A 19,433-nucleotide genomic window follows, 5' to 3' on the forward strand; every position below is an offset into this window, starting at 1 on the left:
GCTGTAGGGCTGTATAGGGCCGTAGGCTGTATAGGACTATCGGGCCATAGGGCTGTAGGGCTGTATATGACCGTAGGGCTTAATAGGGCTGTAGGGCTGTAGGGCTGTATAGGACTATAGGACCGTAGGCCTGTATATGACCGTAGGGCTGTATAGGACTAAAACAAAATGGATTTTGGTCTTCTAATAAGACCAGGATTGAAACAAATGCACTGTGTGGACATCACACTGTACTGAACAGTCCAGAACAGTGGGATGGCCACGGCGGTGCAGTGTGGTTTGTTTGAATTTCATCAGTATTAAAGGGAGAGTTCATTTGAAATCTAAAATACACATTTCTTTCCATACCCTGAAAGCAGTGTATGGACAAGGAGAGACTGCAATATGTACCAGTATTAACTACCTACAAACATTCTACTGTATGTTACCTAAAGTCTTTTGTCACATGAAATCATAGGAATTGTTAACTGAGAAATACTCTTTTCATTTCATCCCTCATTCCAGATGAGCTGGTGGGATATTCTGGAGATTTTGGGAGTGGCGTAGGATGGGAGGATGAGGAAGAGAAGGAGGTGGAGGAGAACGGAGAAGAGGAGGAGGAGGAGGAAGAGGGGGAGGCAGACGACGGAGGATACATCTGGTAGAACTGAACCCAAACGGAGAGCCTGGTCAGGATGGATCCACTGGCCTACAACTACAGGGATGATGGCTGAGGCTTGCATCCCAAATGGCACCCTATTCCCTATATAGTGCACTACTTTTGACCAGGTCTCATAGGGACACCCATAGGGCTCTGGTCAAAAGTAGTGTACTAAATAGGGAATCAGGCCATTTGGGACACAATCATCTTTGTCTCCTAACAGCAAAAGATTTGGGGATTTCGGGGCATGGATTTCTGTCTGTATTGTCCCCATGTGGATCTGTGGAGTGGGAGGTGGGGGGGTGGTACAGTGGTGAGATTGCTAGTTTTTGTCTTAAATATGTGAATTATTGCTTCATTCTTTTCTGTTTTGTAAGCAAGAGAGCATTCTGTTTCGCTGTTCTGAAGAACAGCGTCTAGCGACACCATAGAGAACTATCATCTGATAATCTGGCCATCAACTGTTGTCAGAAATGCATCTAGTATCATACATTTATGTTCCATTGTGAACAATTGCTTGAATATTGAAATCGCAGATCTGCTAAAATGGAACGGATTGAGACCTGAGACAGTGGAAAAGGGTTCAATATTTACGGGATTATGTTGCCAAAATCAGAGTTGCTGCGTATATAAATCCTGTAGCTATGATCTATGAAGCAGGACAACGAGACTAGCGGGAAGAAATAACTCTGGTTATATCCCAAATGGAACACTGTTCCTTTTATAGTGTACAGCTTTTTATCAGGGCCCATAAAGCTCTGGTCTAAAGTTGTCCACTATACAGGGATTAGGGAGCCATTTGGGATGCAAGTCTCTCTTTAGGGGGTGGTTCCACTACTGAGAGAAATTGTTATTTTCTCTTAATAGTTTCTTAACGAAGCATATTTCTGGTTTCGATTTTGACGGATGTAATGTTACTCATTGGTAAGTAATGTTACTCATTGGATAATTAGTGAAAATGAATGTGTTTATGCGTTATGTAGATAAATACAGGACTTAGAAACAGGGTTGTTATGAAGGAAGGGTTCTGTGCTACTTTACTGCTAAAGGTATACTGATGTACACGGCTCTCGGCGGTCTATAAACCTTTAAAATACTATATATATCAATTAACAAAGACACAATAACTACTAATATCTCTTATGAAACTGCTACGGGACCTTTGTTACCTATTGTATTATTTCAACTCAGAACTAGTAGAATGTATATTACTAGTCCCATCAACCTACACCACCAAGGCAAACGTCCCAAATGGCACCCTATATAGTGCACTACTTTCTACTAGGCTTCATACAGACTCTCTGGTCAAAAGTAGTGTACTATATAGGGAATAGGCTTCCATTTTGGGATGCAGACACGACCTTATCCTATGGGAACTTTGTAAATCACTTCAAAGAATGTGTCAGTCAATGTTCTATTCTCAGTCTTTATTTTGGTGTTTATAAAACAACGTGTATGCTACTTGAAGTTCTGTGTGTGTATACTTGAATTCTCACCGCTAGATTGTTTTCTATGAGTATATTGTTGCCATTATTATTCCATCACTTTAGTTGTTTTTAGTATTGCACGTTATAGTGAACATGAATGTACTTCTCCTAGGCTGAGCACTTTACTATTAAAGGCATTGGGCCCAAAACCTCTTGCATTTTTTGTACTACTTTACAAATAGCCTCTCTCCTGCAATTTTTGTAAGATTTGGGAGGTAAATCTCTGAATCCTTTCTGACGTGATTTCTGTTGAATAGTTAGAAATATAGTGATGTATACTGTATGTGATCAACAAAATGACTGACAATGGATAGTTTAAAAACAAATCCAACAAACATGGATAATTATAGAATTCTTTACTTCAAGTCCCTGTTACCTAAAATGGAAGTTTATGTCAGAGCTGAACGTGGAGACAGGTTTTCATTTCATTGGTCCTAAACTGCCTCCCAACGTCAGGACATGAAACTGCACTCTCAACAGGCTCAATCATAGCTCAGTGGTCTCGACAGCAAAGTATCTGGGTGCTGAAGACACAGGTGAAAGCCACATAAACCATAGCTGCACCTATTCTGGGGAATTTAAAGGCACGACACGGCAGATGCTGAGCCACTGTTGTCCTTGTGGCGTGACAGGCAGAAGGAGACACCACTCTGGAAGCAGATAATGTACGCCTACAGGCTCAAAGTGCCATTTACCACCTTTGTCTGCATCCCAAATGGCCACCCTATTGCCTTTATGGTCCACTACTTTTGACCAGGGCCCATAGGGTTCACTTTATAAAGAATAGGGTGCCATTTGGGACACAACTAAGTTACATGACCAACAATACTCTGATATACAACCTAAAGGAGACTGAGCTACATCACCAACAATACTCTGATATAAACCTAAAGGAGAATGAGCTACATCACCAACAATACTCTGATATAAACCTAAAGGAGACTGAGCTACATCACCAACAATACTCTGATATAAACCTAAAGGAGACTGAGCTAAATGACCAACAATACTCTGATATACAACCTAAAGGAGACTGAGCTACATCACCAACAATACTCTGATATACAACCTAAAGGAGACTGAGCTACATCACCAACAATACTCTGATATAAACCTAAAGGAGACTGAGCTACATCACCAACAATACTCTGATATACAACCTAAAGGAGACTGAGCTACATCACCAACAATACTCTGATATAAACCTAAAGGAGACTGAGCTAAATGACCAACAATACTCTGATATACAACCTAAAGGAGACTGAGCTACATCACCAACAATACTCTGATATACAACCTAAAGGAGACTGAGCTACATCACCAACAATACTCTGATATAAACCTAAAGGAGACTGAGCTACATCACCAACAATACTCTGATATACAACCTAAAGGAGACTGAGCTACATCACCAACAATACTCTGATATAAACCTAAAGGAGAATGAGCTACATCACCAACAATACTCTGATATAAACCTAAAGGAGACTGAGCTACATCACCAACATTACTCTGATATAAACCTAAAGGAGACTGAGCTACATCACCAACAATACTCTGATATAAACCTAAAGGAGACTGAGCTACATCACCAACAATACTCTGATATAAACCTAAAGGAGACTGAGCTACATCACCAACAATACTCTGATATACAACCTAAAGGAGAATGAGCTACATCACCAACAATACTCTGATATACAACCTAAAGGAGACTGAGCTACATCACCAACAACACTCTGTTATAAACCTAAAGGAGACTGAGCTACATCACCAACAATACTCTGATATAAACCTAAAGGAGACTGAGCTACATGACCAACAATACTCTGATATAAACCTAAAGGAGACTGAGCTACATCACCAACATTACTCTGATATAAACCTAAAGGAGACTGAGCTACATCACCAACAATACTCTGATATAAACCTAAAGGAGAGGGTAGAGATACTCTTTGGAAGTTGCATGATAACAGCCCTGCACTGAAGATTATATTTTCAGTTAATGCCGTATTTATACAGTATTTGCAAATACTGCTCATCTCAAACATACTTTATTATCACATGTGGATTAGAAGTGTGGATTTGTAGCATTTGCAATTTTATCTACAGCCTTACAACAAAACATGACAAGTGAGGATTGATTGTTAAAAATATTTATGGAATTTCTCACATTAAAATGATCTGAGTTATCATAAGTACATCCAGTAATAATGTCTATGTGCCAAATGGCAACCTATACTTTATAGTGCACTACATTGGACCAGGGTCAATAGGGCTTTGGTCAAAAGCAGTGCACTATGTAGGGAATAGGGTGCTATTTGAGATACAGCCTGCGTGTGTTGTCAGCTCCAGGATAAAGAATTGTACAAAGAAAGATACCATCTCCATTTTACATTATTTACAATGAATACAGAAACATTAATGGTAGTCAATAGTTAAATACTGATATACAGCGTTGGGGTCAGTTCCATTTCAATTCAGGTAGGAAACTGAAATTCCAATTACATTTCTCCTCATTAAAAAGCTTTGAGAAAAAATTTGAATATCAGTTTAGTTCCTGAATTTAAATGGAACGGAGCCCAATGCTGGCTGATATAAAGGCTGTTATTCCCAGAGATTCAGAGCTACACATGTACTCTCATATCATTGTACTGATAGTCAAGAAGTACCTGCAGCATTTCAACCATAGATTTGTCTGAATCACACAGCCAATACTTCACATCATGGACATTATAAATCATTTCAATAAATCACCTACACAGCAGACAGGAAATGTGACAATTAGATCATCAAAAGGCTGAATCAGACTGCCGAAACACTCCCCTCTATTTAAACTATAAGGCAGTATTAGCCTACATGGCTGGAAGTACCTGTTCCCATTAGTTCATTCTGATAATAAATAATAAACAACTAAAATATGTCAGTGATGGCCATTTCAGATTCAAATGAAATTGACATCAAGATAATAACAAATGTTGCAAATGACAGAGGCTTAGAATGACAAAGAAGATTTACTAGCAGGTCTAGAAATCTCTGGGACGTGTTCATTTTAGGGCTCGCAACGGAAAACATTTTGCAACTGAAAATGAGTGTTTCCATTGTCCAAGTGCCGTTTCAGTCCATTTTCATCCGTTTGGTGCCTAATGAACATGACCCAGGTCTGCAACCAGGACAGGGCAAGGTCCAAGAGCCCTATTCAAACTGGTGCCCAGGCTATCTGGTGTTTCCTTGAGTAGTACGTCACTCTAAGCATGCAAGAGGGATTTTATTTTTTTTAAACCAGCCTTGATCGAATAGGGCGAAATATATGTATTTTTAAACTAGACCTGATTGAATAAGGACCAATATCTATATTTTTCAACGAAACCTCTGCCAGAGCTGTGTTAGTGGAGTAGCATAGCCTTTTTGTTAACATTAGCATTGCAGTGGCCAGTGATGGTCATTCCACTTTATTGCTGCATACCATGGAATGATGGCAATGGCGGTCTCTTGTTCTGGCCTGTTACAATGTACCTGCACATCATGGCACTATAGCCATTCATTCATTAAACTGTAGTAGGACGAACTTTACATCACTACTATAACCCCTCCCCCAGGTTTATTATATGTAAACATCCCAAAGTCACTTGCAAAATAGTTTGCATTCATCTTTGGCTGAGTGCATTGAAGGCAATAGCTGCATGGACAATTACAATTGATCTCAAACCCCCTGGATGCGTACCAGATGTCAACCCTATTCCCTATTTAGTGCACTACTTCTGACCAGGGTTGGCACCCTATTCCGTGCACTACTTTTGACCGGGGGGGGGCATAGAAAGTATGGGTTCTCTGAAGTAGTGCACTATATAGTCAATATGCTGCCATTTGGGATACACCCCATGTATAGAAACAGACTCAGCCCCTTAACATTTGCACTGTTCTATTCGGTGCATTGGAACTTGGTCTGCTGGAATAATAATTCTCAGTCTATCTATTCTCTTTCATGTCCACTTAGTGATGGAACATGTTATTCTAGGTAGGACTGCTATGTACACGCAACAAGCATTGTACCGCCACCATTCACATAAATATCCTTATCATTTATAATCTATTTCATTTAAAAACTACTTGGTCCATCATTTGTCAGAAATAATGTAAAAGTTCACAGTTTACCTTATAAAGGTTCTACATTGTTACATATCATCTGCCCTGTACTGTAGCTTGAATTGCAGATATGATCAAATATGTTGGGATAGAACTGGATACTAATTACATGCCAGAGAATGGGTTGACGTTATAGATAGAAACCTTTAAAACTGACCAATTAAATGCTGAAATTGACAGATGTACTCAATCAGAAAGCGGATTATTGACCATTGGGAGCTTCACATCTTTCCACACGGGGGGGGTTGGACGATAAGGGCCATTTCATTTGATAGCTTATCTTCTTCATTCCCCAAAGAAAGATGGAGTCCGTTTAGCAAAACAACCGCTGCCTATATTCAGTCGATGTATTGTGCCAGCCACCTGAAGCCATCTCCATAGCCCTGCTTCTTCAGGACACTGCACATGAAAATCTCCAGAGGTCGTACCTGCAGATCCTTCAACGACACGTTGCCCTGGAGAAGAACAACAGGGTCAAGCTGTTAAAGACCACTCCAGCAACTTGAGTTTCTCTGATGAAAAACATTATCCCAAGTATACATATAGTAATGTACAAACACTTAAGGGTAAAAAAAATAATAATGTTTTACCGACTTGTACAATGTCATACAGTGCATTCAGAAATATTCAGACCCCTTGACTTTTTCCACATTGTTAGGTTACAGCCATATTCTAAAATGTATTAAATTTGTTTCCTCATCAATCTACACACAACACTGCATAATAAAGCAAAAACAGGTTAATACATTTTTGCAAATTTATTTAAAAAGAATTTAGAAAAAATGAAACAACTTATTTACATAAGTATTCAGACCCTTTGTTATTAGACTCAAAATTTAGCTCAGGTGCACCCAGTTTCCATTGATCATCCTTGAGATGTTTCGAAAACTTGATTGGAGACCACCTGTGGTAAATTCAATTGATTGGACATGATTTGGAAAGGCACACACCTGTCTATATAAGGTCCCACAGTTGGCAGTGCATGTCAGAGCAAAAACCAAGCCATGAGGTTAAAGGAATTATCCGTAGAGCTCCAAGAAAGGATTGTGTCGAGGCACAGATCTGGGGAAGGGTTACAAAAAATGTCTGCAGCATTGAAGGTCCCCAAGAACACAGTGGCCACCATCATTCTTAAATGGAAGAAGTTTGGAACCACCAAGACTCTTCCTAGAGCTGGCCGCCCGGCAAAACTGAGCAATTGGGAGAGAAGGGCCTTGGTCAGGTAGGTGACCAAGAACCTGATGGTCACTCTGACAGAGCTCCAGAGTTCCTCTGTGGAGATGGGAGAACCTTCCAGAAGGACAACCATCTCTGCAGAACTCTCAGAACACTCTGACTTTATGGCAGAGTGGCCAGAAGGAAGCCACTCCTCCGTAAAAGCGGACATGACAGCCCACTTTGGGTTTGCCAAAAGGCACCTAAAGGACCCAGACCATGAGAAACAAGATTCTCTGGTCTGATGAAACCAATATTTAACTCTTTGGCCTGAATGCCAAGCGTCACGTCCGGAGGAAACCTGGCACCATCCCTACGGTGAAGCATTGTGGTGGCAGCAGCATCATGCTGTGGGGATGTTTTTCAGCTGCAGGGACTGAGAGACTAGTCAGGATTGAGGGAAAGATGAACGTAGCAAAGTACAGAGAGATACTTGATGAAAACCTGCTTCAGAGAACTCAGGACCTCAGATTGGGGTGATGGTTCACCTTCCAACAGGACAATGACCCTAAGCACACAGCCAAGACAACGCAGGAGTGGTTTCAGGACAAGTCTCTGAATGTCCTTGAGAGGCCCAGCCAGAGCCCAGACTTGAACCCGATCAAACATCTTTGGAGAGACCTGAAAATAGCTGTGCAGCAACGCTCCCCATCCAACCTGACAGAGCTTGAGAGGATCTGCAGAGAAGAATGGGAGAAACTCTCCAAATACAGGCGTGCCAAGCTTCATACCCAAGAAGACTCGAGGCTGTAATCGCTGCTTCAACAAAGTATTGAGTAAAGGGTCTGAATACTTATGTAAAATGTGATATTTTCATTTTTTATTTTGAATGAATTTGCACAAATTTCTAAAAACCTGTTTTTGCTTTTGTCATTATGTGGTATTGTGTGTAGCTTGATGAGGAAAGGCTGTAACGTAAAACAAAGTGTGGAAAAAGTTGAGGGGTCTGAATACCTTTCGAAGGGCACTGTACCTGGACCACCTATTGAGATGTGGCTTTTATTAAGTAAATCAGGTGATAAATGAGGTGAAAATAGACTGGAGTGCCACTAACATTTTATACAGCATATCTAAAGAACATGAATACTGTACCACACACACACACGTTAGTTGTGTTACACACTCATCTGAAATGGACTTTAACAAAAATGTATAATGCTACCCATAGATACAAATTCCATAGGCTACATCCATCTCTATGCTTACCTTTCCAGTGCATTGACCATCGAGAACAAACGCCTCTCTCAGTCCCCCCTCACTGATGGCTTCAGGACGGTCTATCTTGTTACCCAGGACCAGCACAGGCACAGAGAGGATGGTCTCATCTGCTAACAGCGCCTGAACGAACACACACACACACACACACACACACACACACACACACACACACACACACACACGAAAGAGGTTCAGCAATGAGACCGAGATGGGACAGTGAGAATGTTCGTTGTGTGTCCTGGACTAACCTGCAGTGATGGCTGCCTCAACAGGGCTGCCTCAACGCGTGGGTTTTGTGTATGCATTTTTCATAATGAATGTTGATAAATTAGGCCCATTGTGTGCAGTGACTTACATCAAGTTCGATCTTGGATTCTGTAAGGCGGTCATGGTCAGCACAGTCAACCAGAAAGACAACTCCATTGATAGCCGGCAGGTAGTTCTTCCACACTCTTCTAGCTGTGAAAGAGACAGAAGATGTAGCACATGATGTAATGTGTCAAGATGCTGACCAAACCCTACAAAGACAATGTAATGTGTCAAGATGCTGACCAAACCCTACACAGACAATGTAATGTGTCAAGATGCTGACCAAACCCTACAAAGACAATGTAATGTGTCAAGATGCTGACCAAACCCTACACAGACAATGTAATGTGTCAAGATGCTGACCAAACCCTACAAAGACAATGTAATGTGTCAAGATGCTGACCCAACCCTACAAAGACAATGTAATGTGTCAAGATGCTGACCAAACCCTACAAAGACAATGTAATGTGTCAAGATGCTGACCCAACCCTACAAAGACAATGTAATGTGTCAAGATGCTGACCAAACCCTAGAAAGACGCAGTGTCCAACTTAGTTAGGCCTAAGTCTTACCTTGTACGTGACCGCCCAGATCAAACGTGGTGAATGTCATTCCAGCTATCGTCAACTCTTCCGATGCTTCAGGGAGAAAAAAAACATTTAAAATCACTGACATTGTGTTCACTGCCGTTATTAGACTTAAAAACAACACAATAATGTACTTCGAAATGATGCTGCTTACTTGGATGCAACGTGGGCACATGCTGTCCAAGTCTGTCATCTTTCAGCATATGCAGAAGGGTTGTTTTACCAGCATTATCCAACCCCAGGAAAACCAGCTTTCCAGACTTTTTGTACAACCCTGGGAAAGTACATTGACAAGTTAATTAAACGTTTGAGTTGTAAACACACACACCCCTCATTGTGACATGCAGTATTATACTGATAAGAGTGGGTATAATGAGTAACGTTCCAACAGGAATCTGTTCCAAAAACTTCGTAAATAACAAGGATGCCCACAAACAACGAATACAAAGTTGTATAGCGGCAGAATAAGATACCGGGTAGGGAGTGGGCTATTTTGTTAAGTTTTTCACTCACCGCCCACGTTTATTCCGAAAAATGTCTGTCCTCACTCTGGTAGCCTATGGACAAATATTAAGAATAAGCTACGTGGTGAGTTGATGCCTATTCGGCAGCTAGTTAACTAGGTGAGTTGATCATGCTACTTTGTATGCGTTGTTTGTTGGCATCCTTGTTATTTACTAAGTTTTTTGGAACAGATTCTAGGTGGAACGTCCTACAAATGACTGATAATACATTTGAAGTCATTGACGTGAAATCAGAGATTACCTAAAAACTGTAGCACACCACTAAAGCCTCTGTAGAGCCAATCAAAGAGGAATGACATTTCACTGGTCTTTGCCTAAGAAAGAAGACAATGGAGAAGTTAGCTAGCTAACTAGCACTTGTCAAGACGAGATCAACTTGTCTCACTGGATCAGCAGTATTTTCACATTGCATCATGACTATATTGATAGCTACAGGCTCTCTTTACACACATGCACTTGCTACTGCTGCTAGCCAGCTTTAGGTTTATCAACTACAATACAAGTCTTTTCTTATCCTAGCATGCTAGTTAGCACCAGCTGATCGCTAACTTAGCTTGCTAGCTCGGCTACGTGGCTATCAGCTTAGCTAAAATCCTGGCCTCATGTGGACTAAGGACTCTAAGACAGACAGCTCTCCCTTTCGAAGTAAATGTATGACGGAACACAAGTAACGTTATGTAACTATATAAATGACTGGATATGTTTTAATTAAGCTGCCAAAGCTTACCTCTCCCTGTCGACAATGACAGCTTTGGTTAGGTTTCTTCTGCGGATCCGATAAACGAACAGCTGATTGTATTGTTCTTCGACGTGACTTCGGGAACTAGCTAACCCCCCTAGTGGTCACTAGTGCCGCCTGCTGTGCGGGAGCATATTGCAATAGGTTTATGGCGTTCACCTTTCACCTACCTTTCACATAAAATACCTCAAATCCTTTGCATTATATCATCGGCATTATATTTAGACATGACATCTAGTAGCTCCTATCTTTTCCTCTTGGCAGTGGAGGAGTGTTGGATGAGTGATTCTCCAGCAGTTCTTTTCATGCTGTCATTTCCGGTAAGAGCCAACTTCAGGGAAATCATTTTTATTCTTCACATTCAACACACCTGTTTAAACAGCTTTTCTCCTGTCTGCTACAAGGCTTGTGTTGTGATACATGACCACTAGATACTAGTAAAGACCGTGTTCAGAACAGGAGGAGGGGAATGTGGTGATGGTATTTATTTGAAGATTTATGACAATTTTCCGATTTCAGTATTAAACAACATGATGCAAGACACGGTAAAGTGCAGAGGTTTAGATGGACTATAACGGTCATATTGTTTACACGTTTGAGAAATATAATAAACATAAAGAAGATACTCACTTGGTTGAGTACTTGTCATGTTAAGATGACATTCATCAACCAGAATTTATACTAAACATGGGAAACTGTAATTATACTACACATGTTTTCTGTAATTTTCAGGTATATTCTTCTGTTCAGGTGAGAACACATTTTGGTCCAATCTGAAGGCTCTTCTTTCTGGGTCAGTTAACTCAGACATAGAACCATTTGTCAACTGAGAAAAGAAGTAGGACATGTTCCATTGTTAAGTGTGAAATCCAACAAAGTTGAATATAAAGATATATACATAGCGTATAGAGATATTTTGTAAATAAATCACAGGCGTATTGAATTTAAATAAGATTAATTTCACGTCAAAGCACATATACCAATGGAATTAACTAACAATAGAAATACATACCTGCACTTGGAATAGGGTCTTCAGGGCCAAAAGCACATGCCTACAAGACAATATCATTATTATCAATATTATTTATCAAGCACACATTAATATTACAGCTAAGCTGTTTTAGTATGATGAACCAAATAGTATGATAATTGAAAGGAACTCACGGCATCAACAACAGCCTTAGCATCAGTAGTGGAACAGCAGAATGGACTGTCTGTGACACAGGTGTTGGTACTGGATCAGTGTTCCAACAAACAGAAGATGGGAGAAAAACACAAATACAACTGTTTTAGTTGAGAAGAAAGGGATGCCTCTAAAAACACAAATACAACTGTTTTAGTTGAGAAGAAAGGGATGCCTCTGTAAAAACACAAATACAACTGTTTTAGTTGAGAAGAAAAGGATGCCTCTGTAAAAACACAAATACAACTGTTTTAGTTGAGAAGAAAAGGATGCCTCTGTAAAAACACAAATACAACTGTTTTAGTTGAGAAGAAAAGGATGCCTCTGTAAAAACACAAATACAACTGTTTTAGTTGAGAAGAAAAGGATGCCTCTGTAAAAACACAAATACAACTGTTTTAGTTGAGAAGAAAAGGATGCCTCTGTAAAAACACAAATACAACTGTTTTAGTTGAGAAGAAAAGGATGCCTCTGTAAAAACACAAATACAACTGTTTTAGTTGAGAAGAAAAGGATGCCTCTGTAAAAACACAAATACAACTGTTTTAGTTGAGAAGAAAAGGATGCCTCTGTAAAAACACAAATACAACTGTTTTAGTTGAGAAGAAAAGGATGCCTCTGTAAAAACACAAATACAACTGTTTTAGTTGAGAAGAAAAGGATGCCTCTGTAAAAACACAAATACAACTGTTTTAGTTGAGAAGAAAAGGATGCCTCTGTAAAAACACAAATACACTATTTTAGTAAAAACAAGTCATTGACTTAACTAAAACGTCTTATTTTGCTTTATCGTTGTTTCTTTTTACTTGTCGTTGTAGCAATGCAACCGCATCACTGACAGCCTATTGAACAGATGGCCATATTACACAGAGATTGTAAATCTGTATCTCAGTCTCACCAGTTCAGTTCTCCAGCATTGGTCTTTTTGGAGATCAGCGCCTTCCAGAACTCATGAGTTTCCTTGACTGTCTTAAGAGCAAAGTCCTGGAAAAAAGAATGCCAAATGATTCCCTGCATGCTTAAGAAAATAAAAAAAACTCTGCATACACCTCCACTATAGTACTCTCTGTACTGAGTAGAAAGTATGTTGTCTCAAATGGCACCCTAGTCTCTTTATAGTGCACTTCTTTTGACCAGGGCCCATCAAAAGTAGTGCACTATGGGAATCGAGTTCCACCCTTGGTATGTTCCATATTTCAATAGAAAAAGAGTAACAATGTGTACTTACACTGTAATACACTGTTTTATTGTATTGTGTGTGATTGAGTGTATAAATACCCTGTTCTATGAATGATTTAGATCAGGGATGTCAAAGCATTTTTTTTCGTCTGGAGGGCCGCACTGAAAATCGGTTATATTTCCACGCCATCAAAATTAGCCCAGAATTGTCCTCTACCAGAGTGTGAGAAATGTTCTATGCTTCCTGACTGTCTAGTTTTCATTTGGGTGATTATTATCAGCTGGACACAGCCAGGAAACTCTATGACTGTAGGGCCATTATCACTGCTACACAGTCAGGAAACTCTATGACTGTAGGGCCATTATCACTGCTACACAGCCAGGAAACTGTATGACTGTAGGGCCATTATCACTGCTACACAGTCAGGGAACTCTATGACTGTAGGGCCATTATCACTGCTACACAGTCAGGGAACTCTATGACTGTAGGGCCATTATCACTGCTACACAGTCAGGGAACTCTATGACTGTAGGGCCATTATCACTGCTACACAGTCAGAGAACTTTATGACTGTAGGGCCATTATCACTGCTACACAGTCAGGGAACTCTATGACTGTAGGGCCATTATCACTGCTACACAGTCAGGGAACTCTATGACTGTAGGGCCATTATCACTGCTACACAGTCAGGGAACTCTATGACTGTAGGGCCATTATCACTGCTACACAGTCAGGGAACTCTATGACTGTAGGGCCATTATCACTGCTACACAGTCAGGGAACTCTATGACTGTAGGGCCATTATCACTGCTACACAGCCAGGAAACTGTATGACTGTAGGGCCATTATCACTGCTACACAGCCAGGAAACTGTATGACTGTAGGGCCATTATCACTGCTACACAGACAGGACCCCCCCCCCCCCGACCAGATTGGACCCCCTCGCGAGCCGGATTGGACCCCCTTCGGCCTGCGGGCCATATGTTTGACATCCCTGATTTAGAGGAAGAATCAAATAGTATCTGATATCAATATAAATGTCTTGTTATTGGGCTTTGCTCTTGTACGCCTACTGTGCAGTACAAACAGGTGAAAACTGTATTTTTACCCTGTCCTTGAACTCTCCGTTAAATGCAAACTGGTTCTCAGGTTTTCCATCAGGAATTTTATATTTTTTGAACCACTCAAATGTAGCTTCCAGATACCCAGGCTTGAGTCTTCTTACGTCATCAATATCTGCATTGATCACAAGAAGAAGATGTGTATTCCATGGTTAGCCACAAACACATTTAAACACCCACTACTGTGTAACTGTTGATCAGATATCAGACAGACATTCCATCAGCGTCTTAAGGTCTCTGAAAGAAAGTAAGTAACCTTGTCCATGTCAGAATGGCCCATCAACTCACTACATACTGACACCTGCTCCTGTTTCTGTAGCGTGAGGCAGCTTGACGTATGAGTACATCATTCTGGACAGGATGCTAGTCTATTGAAGTGCCTCTAAAAAGCGCTATATAAATCCCATATATTCTGAATATGTATTAGATATCCTCATACTGTTAAAGTTGTTGGCCTCTGGATCCTCCATGTTGATGACGATGACTTTCCAGTCTGTTTCTCCTTCGTCGATCAGAGCCAGAGTTCCCAGCACCTTGACTTTAATCACCTCTCCACGAGAGCACACCTCAAAATCACAACGAGAGAAGAAGAAGAAGAAGAAGAAGGAAAGAGAAGGAGAAAGAGAGCGAGAGAGAGAACGAGAGAGAGAAAGAGAGAGAGAGAGCGAAAGAAAGAGAGAGAGAGAGAAAGAGAGAGAGAAAAAGAGAGAGAGAGGGAGAAAGAGAGCGAGAGAGATAGAGAAACAAAGAGAGAGAGAAAGAAAGAGAGAGAGAGAAAGAAAGAGAGAGAGAGAAAGAGAGAGAGAGGGAGAAAGAGAACGAGATTGACAACATTCAATTAGAAGACAATGAATTAAGATAGTACATTCACACAACCATGTTCCTTTGACAAGTAGAAAACACACACTGAATAATAACAGAAAGTTTCCTCCATTCAATAAAGTTGTAGCACAGTACCTTGTATCCTATGTCACAGATGTCAATAGGGTCATTGTCACCACAGCATCCTGTATCTCTGTCTTTATGGCCTGGGTCCTCCCATGTCTGATAATAAATAAAGATGAGAGAACAGTGATTGATAACCTGGTTCTATTTGAAATAAACGACAACTTACAAAGCCATTATAGAACATTCATAAATCCTATAGATGCTTCAGAGATCATTCATAAACCCTAAATATGCTTCAGAAATCATTCATAAACCATAAAGATGCTTCAGAAATCATTCATAAACCCTAAATATGCTTCATAAATCATTCATAAACCATAAAGATGCTTCAGAAATCATTCATAAACCCTATAGATGCTTCAGAAATCATTCATAAACCATAAAGATGCTTCAGAAATCATTCATAAACCATAAAGATGCTTCAGAAATCATTCATAAACTCTATAGATGCTTCAGAAATTATTCATAAACCATAAAGATGCTTCAGAAATCATTCATAAACCATAAAGATGCTTCAGAAATCATTAATAAACCATAAAGACGCTTCAGAAATCATTCATAAACCCTATAGATGCTTCATAAATCATTCATAAACCCTAAAGATGCTTCAGAAATCATTTATAAACCATAAAGATGCTTCAGAAATCATTCATAACCATATAGATGCTTAATAAATCATTCATAATCTGTATAGATGCTTCAGAAATCATTCATAACCCTATAGATGCTTCAGAAATCATTCATAACCCAATAGATGCTTCATAAATCATTCATAACCCATATAGATGCTTCATAAATCATTCATAACCCATATAGATGCGTCAGAAATCATTCATAACCCTATAGATGCTTCAGAAATCATTCATAACCCGTATAGATGCTTCAGAATTCATTCATAACCCTATAGATGCTTCAGAAATCATTCATAACCCTATAGATGCTTCAGAAATCATTCATAACCCTATAGATGCTTCAGAAATCATTCATAACCCGTATAGATGCTTCATAAATCATTCATAACCCGTATAGATGCTTTAGAAATCATTCATAACTCTATAGATGCTTCAGAAATCATTCATAAACCATAAAGATGCTTCATAAATCATTCATAGGCAAATCTCATGCTAGAAAGCTACTGATAAGGAAGGGAAAATGTGTGTTTTCTTTTACACTGTCATTTTATAACGTTCAATACATTTAACCAAAATGTTTCTATTCTAGGGAGAGATAGTACACCCCTGGTTAACGTGCCTGTGGGATGGCTCCATAATTCCAGATGTACCCTTTGTGTGGAAACACGTTGGCCACATAACGAAGGTTCCCCTTTTTGATGTCTTGCTTCAATGGATTTAGAGGGTCTTTGGTGGCAATCTGAGGGAAATATTACAACATTCACATGAAACAATGAATGGAAATATTAAGTGACTGATGACTTTGTACCTGTTTACTATGTGTTTGCAATAGAATACTGATTAAACAATAAGCATAAAACCATACTGCTAATTCTTGTGGAGTGGAACAAGAACTTCACTTGTCTCACCACAGCTTCTTTCAGGGTTCATACATTGAGCTAACAAAGGATCATACGACAACAAGACAAGTACTGAAACAAACCTCCATCTTTGCATTGGTCCATCTGGGCACCTCAACAACAGCATGGAAGATGTTCTGTTGGAGGACATAGTCAGAGTTAACTCAACAACATCATGGAAGATGTTCTGTTGGTGGAAATAGTCAGAGTTAACTCAACAACATCATGGAAGATGTTCTGTTGGAGGAAATAGTCAGAGTTAACTCAACAACATCATGGAAGATGTTCTGTTGGAGGACATAGTCAGAGTTAACTCAACAACATCATGGAAGATGTTCTGTTGGAGGAAATAGTCAGAGTTAACTCAACAACATCATGGAAGATGTTCTGTTGGTGGAAATAGTCAAGGTTAACACCAATGTTTCAGATATCACCAAATTTCTATTGAAAAACACAATTAAATAATGATTGTTGATTAATCACACACACACACACACACACACACACACACACACACACACACACACACACACACACACACACACACACACACACACACACACACACACACACACACACACACACAACAACAACAATACACATACCTGAGCTTCATCTGCATAAATTGGTATGTCATGGAATGGAGAGACGTATTTTCCCTCAGTATTTCCTGTGTAGAGAGGCAGTGATGAATGCACAGTATATCAGAAACATACTACTGTACTAATACATTCCAGTAACTTCAAACCACCTGATTATTAATGAACAGTAATGTGGGGGACTTACGCCAACATGGAAGTCGTCGACTCACATACGGACATACTGTAGATGCCTATACTGTAGCATGAGAGCCATACTGTAGTATGTACATGTCAAGCTGTATAGCTACCACCACTAAGCTAGTTCACTACGTACCAAGCTAGACACAGCTACAGTCTAATGTCTTTAGCTCTACACTATACAGTGATGTATTGAAAGAGCTGGTCACTCACTGAAAAACACCCTGTAGTCCAGTGTGTTGGGCTTGCCCCTCTCCTCGATGGTGAAGCTCATGTCTACTGCCTTATTTTGTCCAGTCTGCTCCTTGGTACTGCTGCTAGTGGGCGTACTTCCTGTACTACCTGTAGGAGTTGACAATGGGAAGCCCATCTCCTCGTCATGCAGGTTAACTAGTAGGTTAAGATCGTAGGTTGGAGCGGGAGGGAGTGTGCGCAGGAGGCATGTGCACGTCTTAAGGCCATGGCAGGGGATTGGTGACGTCAGGCTTGGTCTGTGTGTGTGTCTCTGTGTGTGTGTGTGTGTGTGTGTGTGTGTGTGTGTGTGTGTGTGTGTGTGTGTGTGTGTGTGTGTGTGTGTGTGTGTGTGTGTGTGTGTGTGTGTGTGTGTGTGTGTGACAACAGAAGGGGCGGGGGGGGGGCAAGTCTATAAGGCTCTGTGTTAGTCGATGAACAAGGAACTACCTTCAATGTTACAATAACTGCACAGTTAAATATAGCACAGTACAAGGGTGAATTTAGACTTTGAGAAAGCTATAATTGGTCCTTGGTAGCCTAACCTAATCCCTTTGCTGTACAGTCCTACCGCTGCCTTGTAAATCCCTGATCCCTACTGCTGTATAAGACAACTAGATCAGAGGCTAGTCAAAATACAACACATTATTGTCCTTGTTGGTAAGTGTTTTGATGCCCAGTTCCCTCCATAATGTGATAGACATACAATATAACAGCGTTAGCTGGCCTAAATGTCAGGGCTTTCTGAGTTCCTCTTCATTCCAACTAAAACAGATGGAGCTGACTGGTGGTTAGAGTTCGACCAGTCTTATGTCCATGGCATGACCTTTCGCCACCTGTATAAGTCCCAAATGGCACCCTATTCCCTAAATAGTGCACTGCTTTTGAACAGAGACCTATGGTGCTTTATGGCAATCTTACAGATTGTAAATGCAAATAAAATAAATAGCATACACTTATTCATGCTCTGAAAACAGATAATAACCTGGTATTCATGCTCTGAAAACAGATAATAACCTGGTCTTCATGCTCTGAAAACATATAATAACCTAGTCTTCATGCTCTGAAAACAGATAATAACTTAGTCTTCATGCTCTGAAAACAGATAATAACCTAGTCTTCATGCTCTGAAAACAGATAATAACCTGGTATTCATGCTCTGAAAACAGATAATAACCTAGTCTTTATGCTCTGAAAACAGATAGTAACTTGGTATTAATGCTCTGAAAACAGATAATAACCTGGTATTCATGCTCTGAAAACAGATAATAACCTGGCATTCATGCTCTGAAAACAGATAATAACCTGGTCTTCATGCTCTGAAAACAGATAATAACCTAGTCTTCATGTTCTGAAAACAGATAATAACCTAGTCTTCATGCTCTGAAAACAGACAATAACCTAGTCTTTATGCTCTGAAAACAGATAATAACCTGGTATTCATGCTCTGAAAACAGACAATAACCTTGTCTTTATGCTCTGAAAACAGATAATAACCTGGTATTCATGCTCTGAAAACAGACAATAACCTTGTCTTTATGCTCTGAAAACAGATAATAACCTGGTATTAATGCTCTTAAAACAGATAATAACCT

At 40.0% G+C, this 19,433-nt stretch overlaps 3 protein-coding genes across 4 annotated transcripts in view; 1 reads left to right on the forward strand and 2 right to left on the reverse strand.

Moving 5' to 3' along the window:
* LOC106591216 (testican-2) overlaps window positions 1–2,283 on the forward strand; it is a 112,137-nt gene extending 109,854 nt beyond the window's left edge. For both annotated transcript variants that reach the window (XM_045701087.1, XM_045701086.1), the window contains exon 12: window positions 505–2,283. In XM_045701087.1, the coding sequence (XP_045557043.1) occupies window positions 505–644 (140 nt within the window). In that variant the 3' untranslated portion in view covers window positions 645–2,283. The remainder of the gene's footprint in view (window positions 1–504) is intronic.
* A 1,984-nt stretch (window positions 2,284–4,267) lies between these two features.
* Window positions 4,268–11,120, reverse strand: LOC106577347 (GTP-binding protein SAR1b). Its single transcript, XM_014155309.2, has 7 exons — window positions 10,854–11,120; window positions 10,368–10,440; window positions 9,757–9,876; window positions 9,588–9,653; window positions 9,062–9,165; window positions 8,695–8,826; window positions 4,268–6,728 (listed from the first exon to the last, which is right to left on the reverse strand). The coding sequence occupies exons 2-7, from the start codon at window positions 10,423–10,425 to the stop codon at window positions 6,612–6,614; spliced, it is 597 nt and encodes a 198-aa protein (XP_014010784.1). The 5' UTR covers window positions 10,426–10,440; window positions 10,854–11,120; the 3' UTR covers window positions 4,268–6,611.
* A 190-nt stretch (window positions 11,121–11,310) lies between these two features.
* On the reverse strand, window positions 11,311–18,094 carry LOC106577348 (inorganic pyrophosphatase-like). The gene is made up of 11 exons (XM_045700557.1): window positions 17,821–18,094; window positions 17,434–17,498; window positions 16,912–16,965; window positions 16,549–16,668; window positions 15,307–15,393; window positions 14,789–14,915; window positions 14,337–14,464; window positions 12,947–13,032; window positions 12,030–12,099; window positions 11,878–11,917; window positions 11,311–11,691 (listed from the first exon to the last, which is right to left on the reverse strand). Exons 1-11 carry the CDS (start codon window positions 17,975–17,977, stop codon window positions 11,669–11,671), a joined length of 957 nt encoding a protein of 318 aa, XP_045556513.1. The 5' UTR covers window positions 17,978–18,094; the 3' UTR covers window positions 11,311–11,668.
* Window positions 18,095–19,433: the final 1,339 nt, after the last annotated feature.

This window comes from Salmo salar, chromosome ssa18 (assembly GCF_905237065.1).
Source record: "Salmo salar chromosome ssa18, Ssal_v3.1, whole genome shotgun sequence".
NCBI classification, from domain to species: domain Eukaryota; kingdom Metazoa; phylum Chordata; class Actinopteri; order Salmoniformes; family Salmonidae; genus Salmo; species Salmo salar.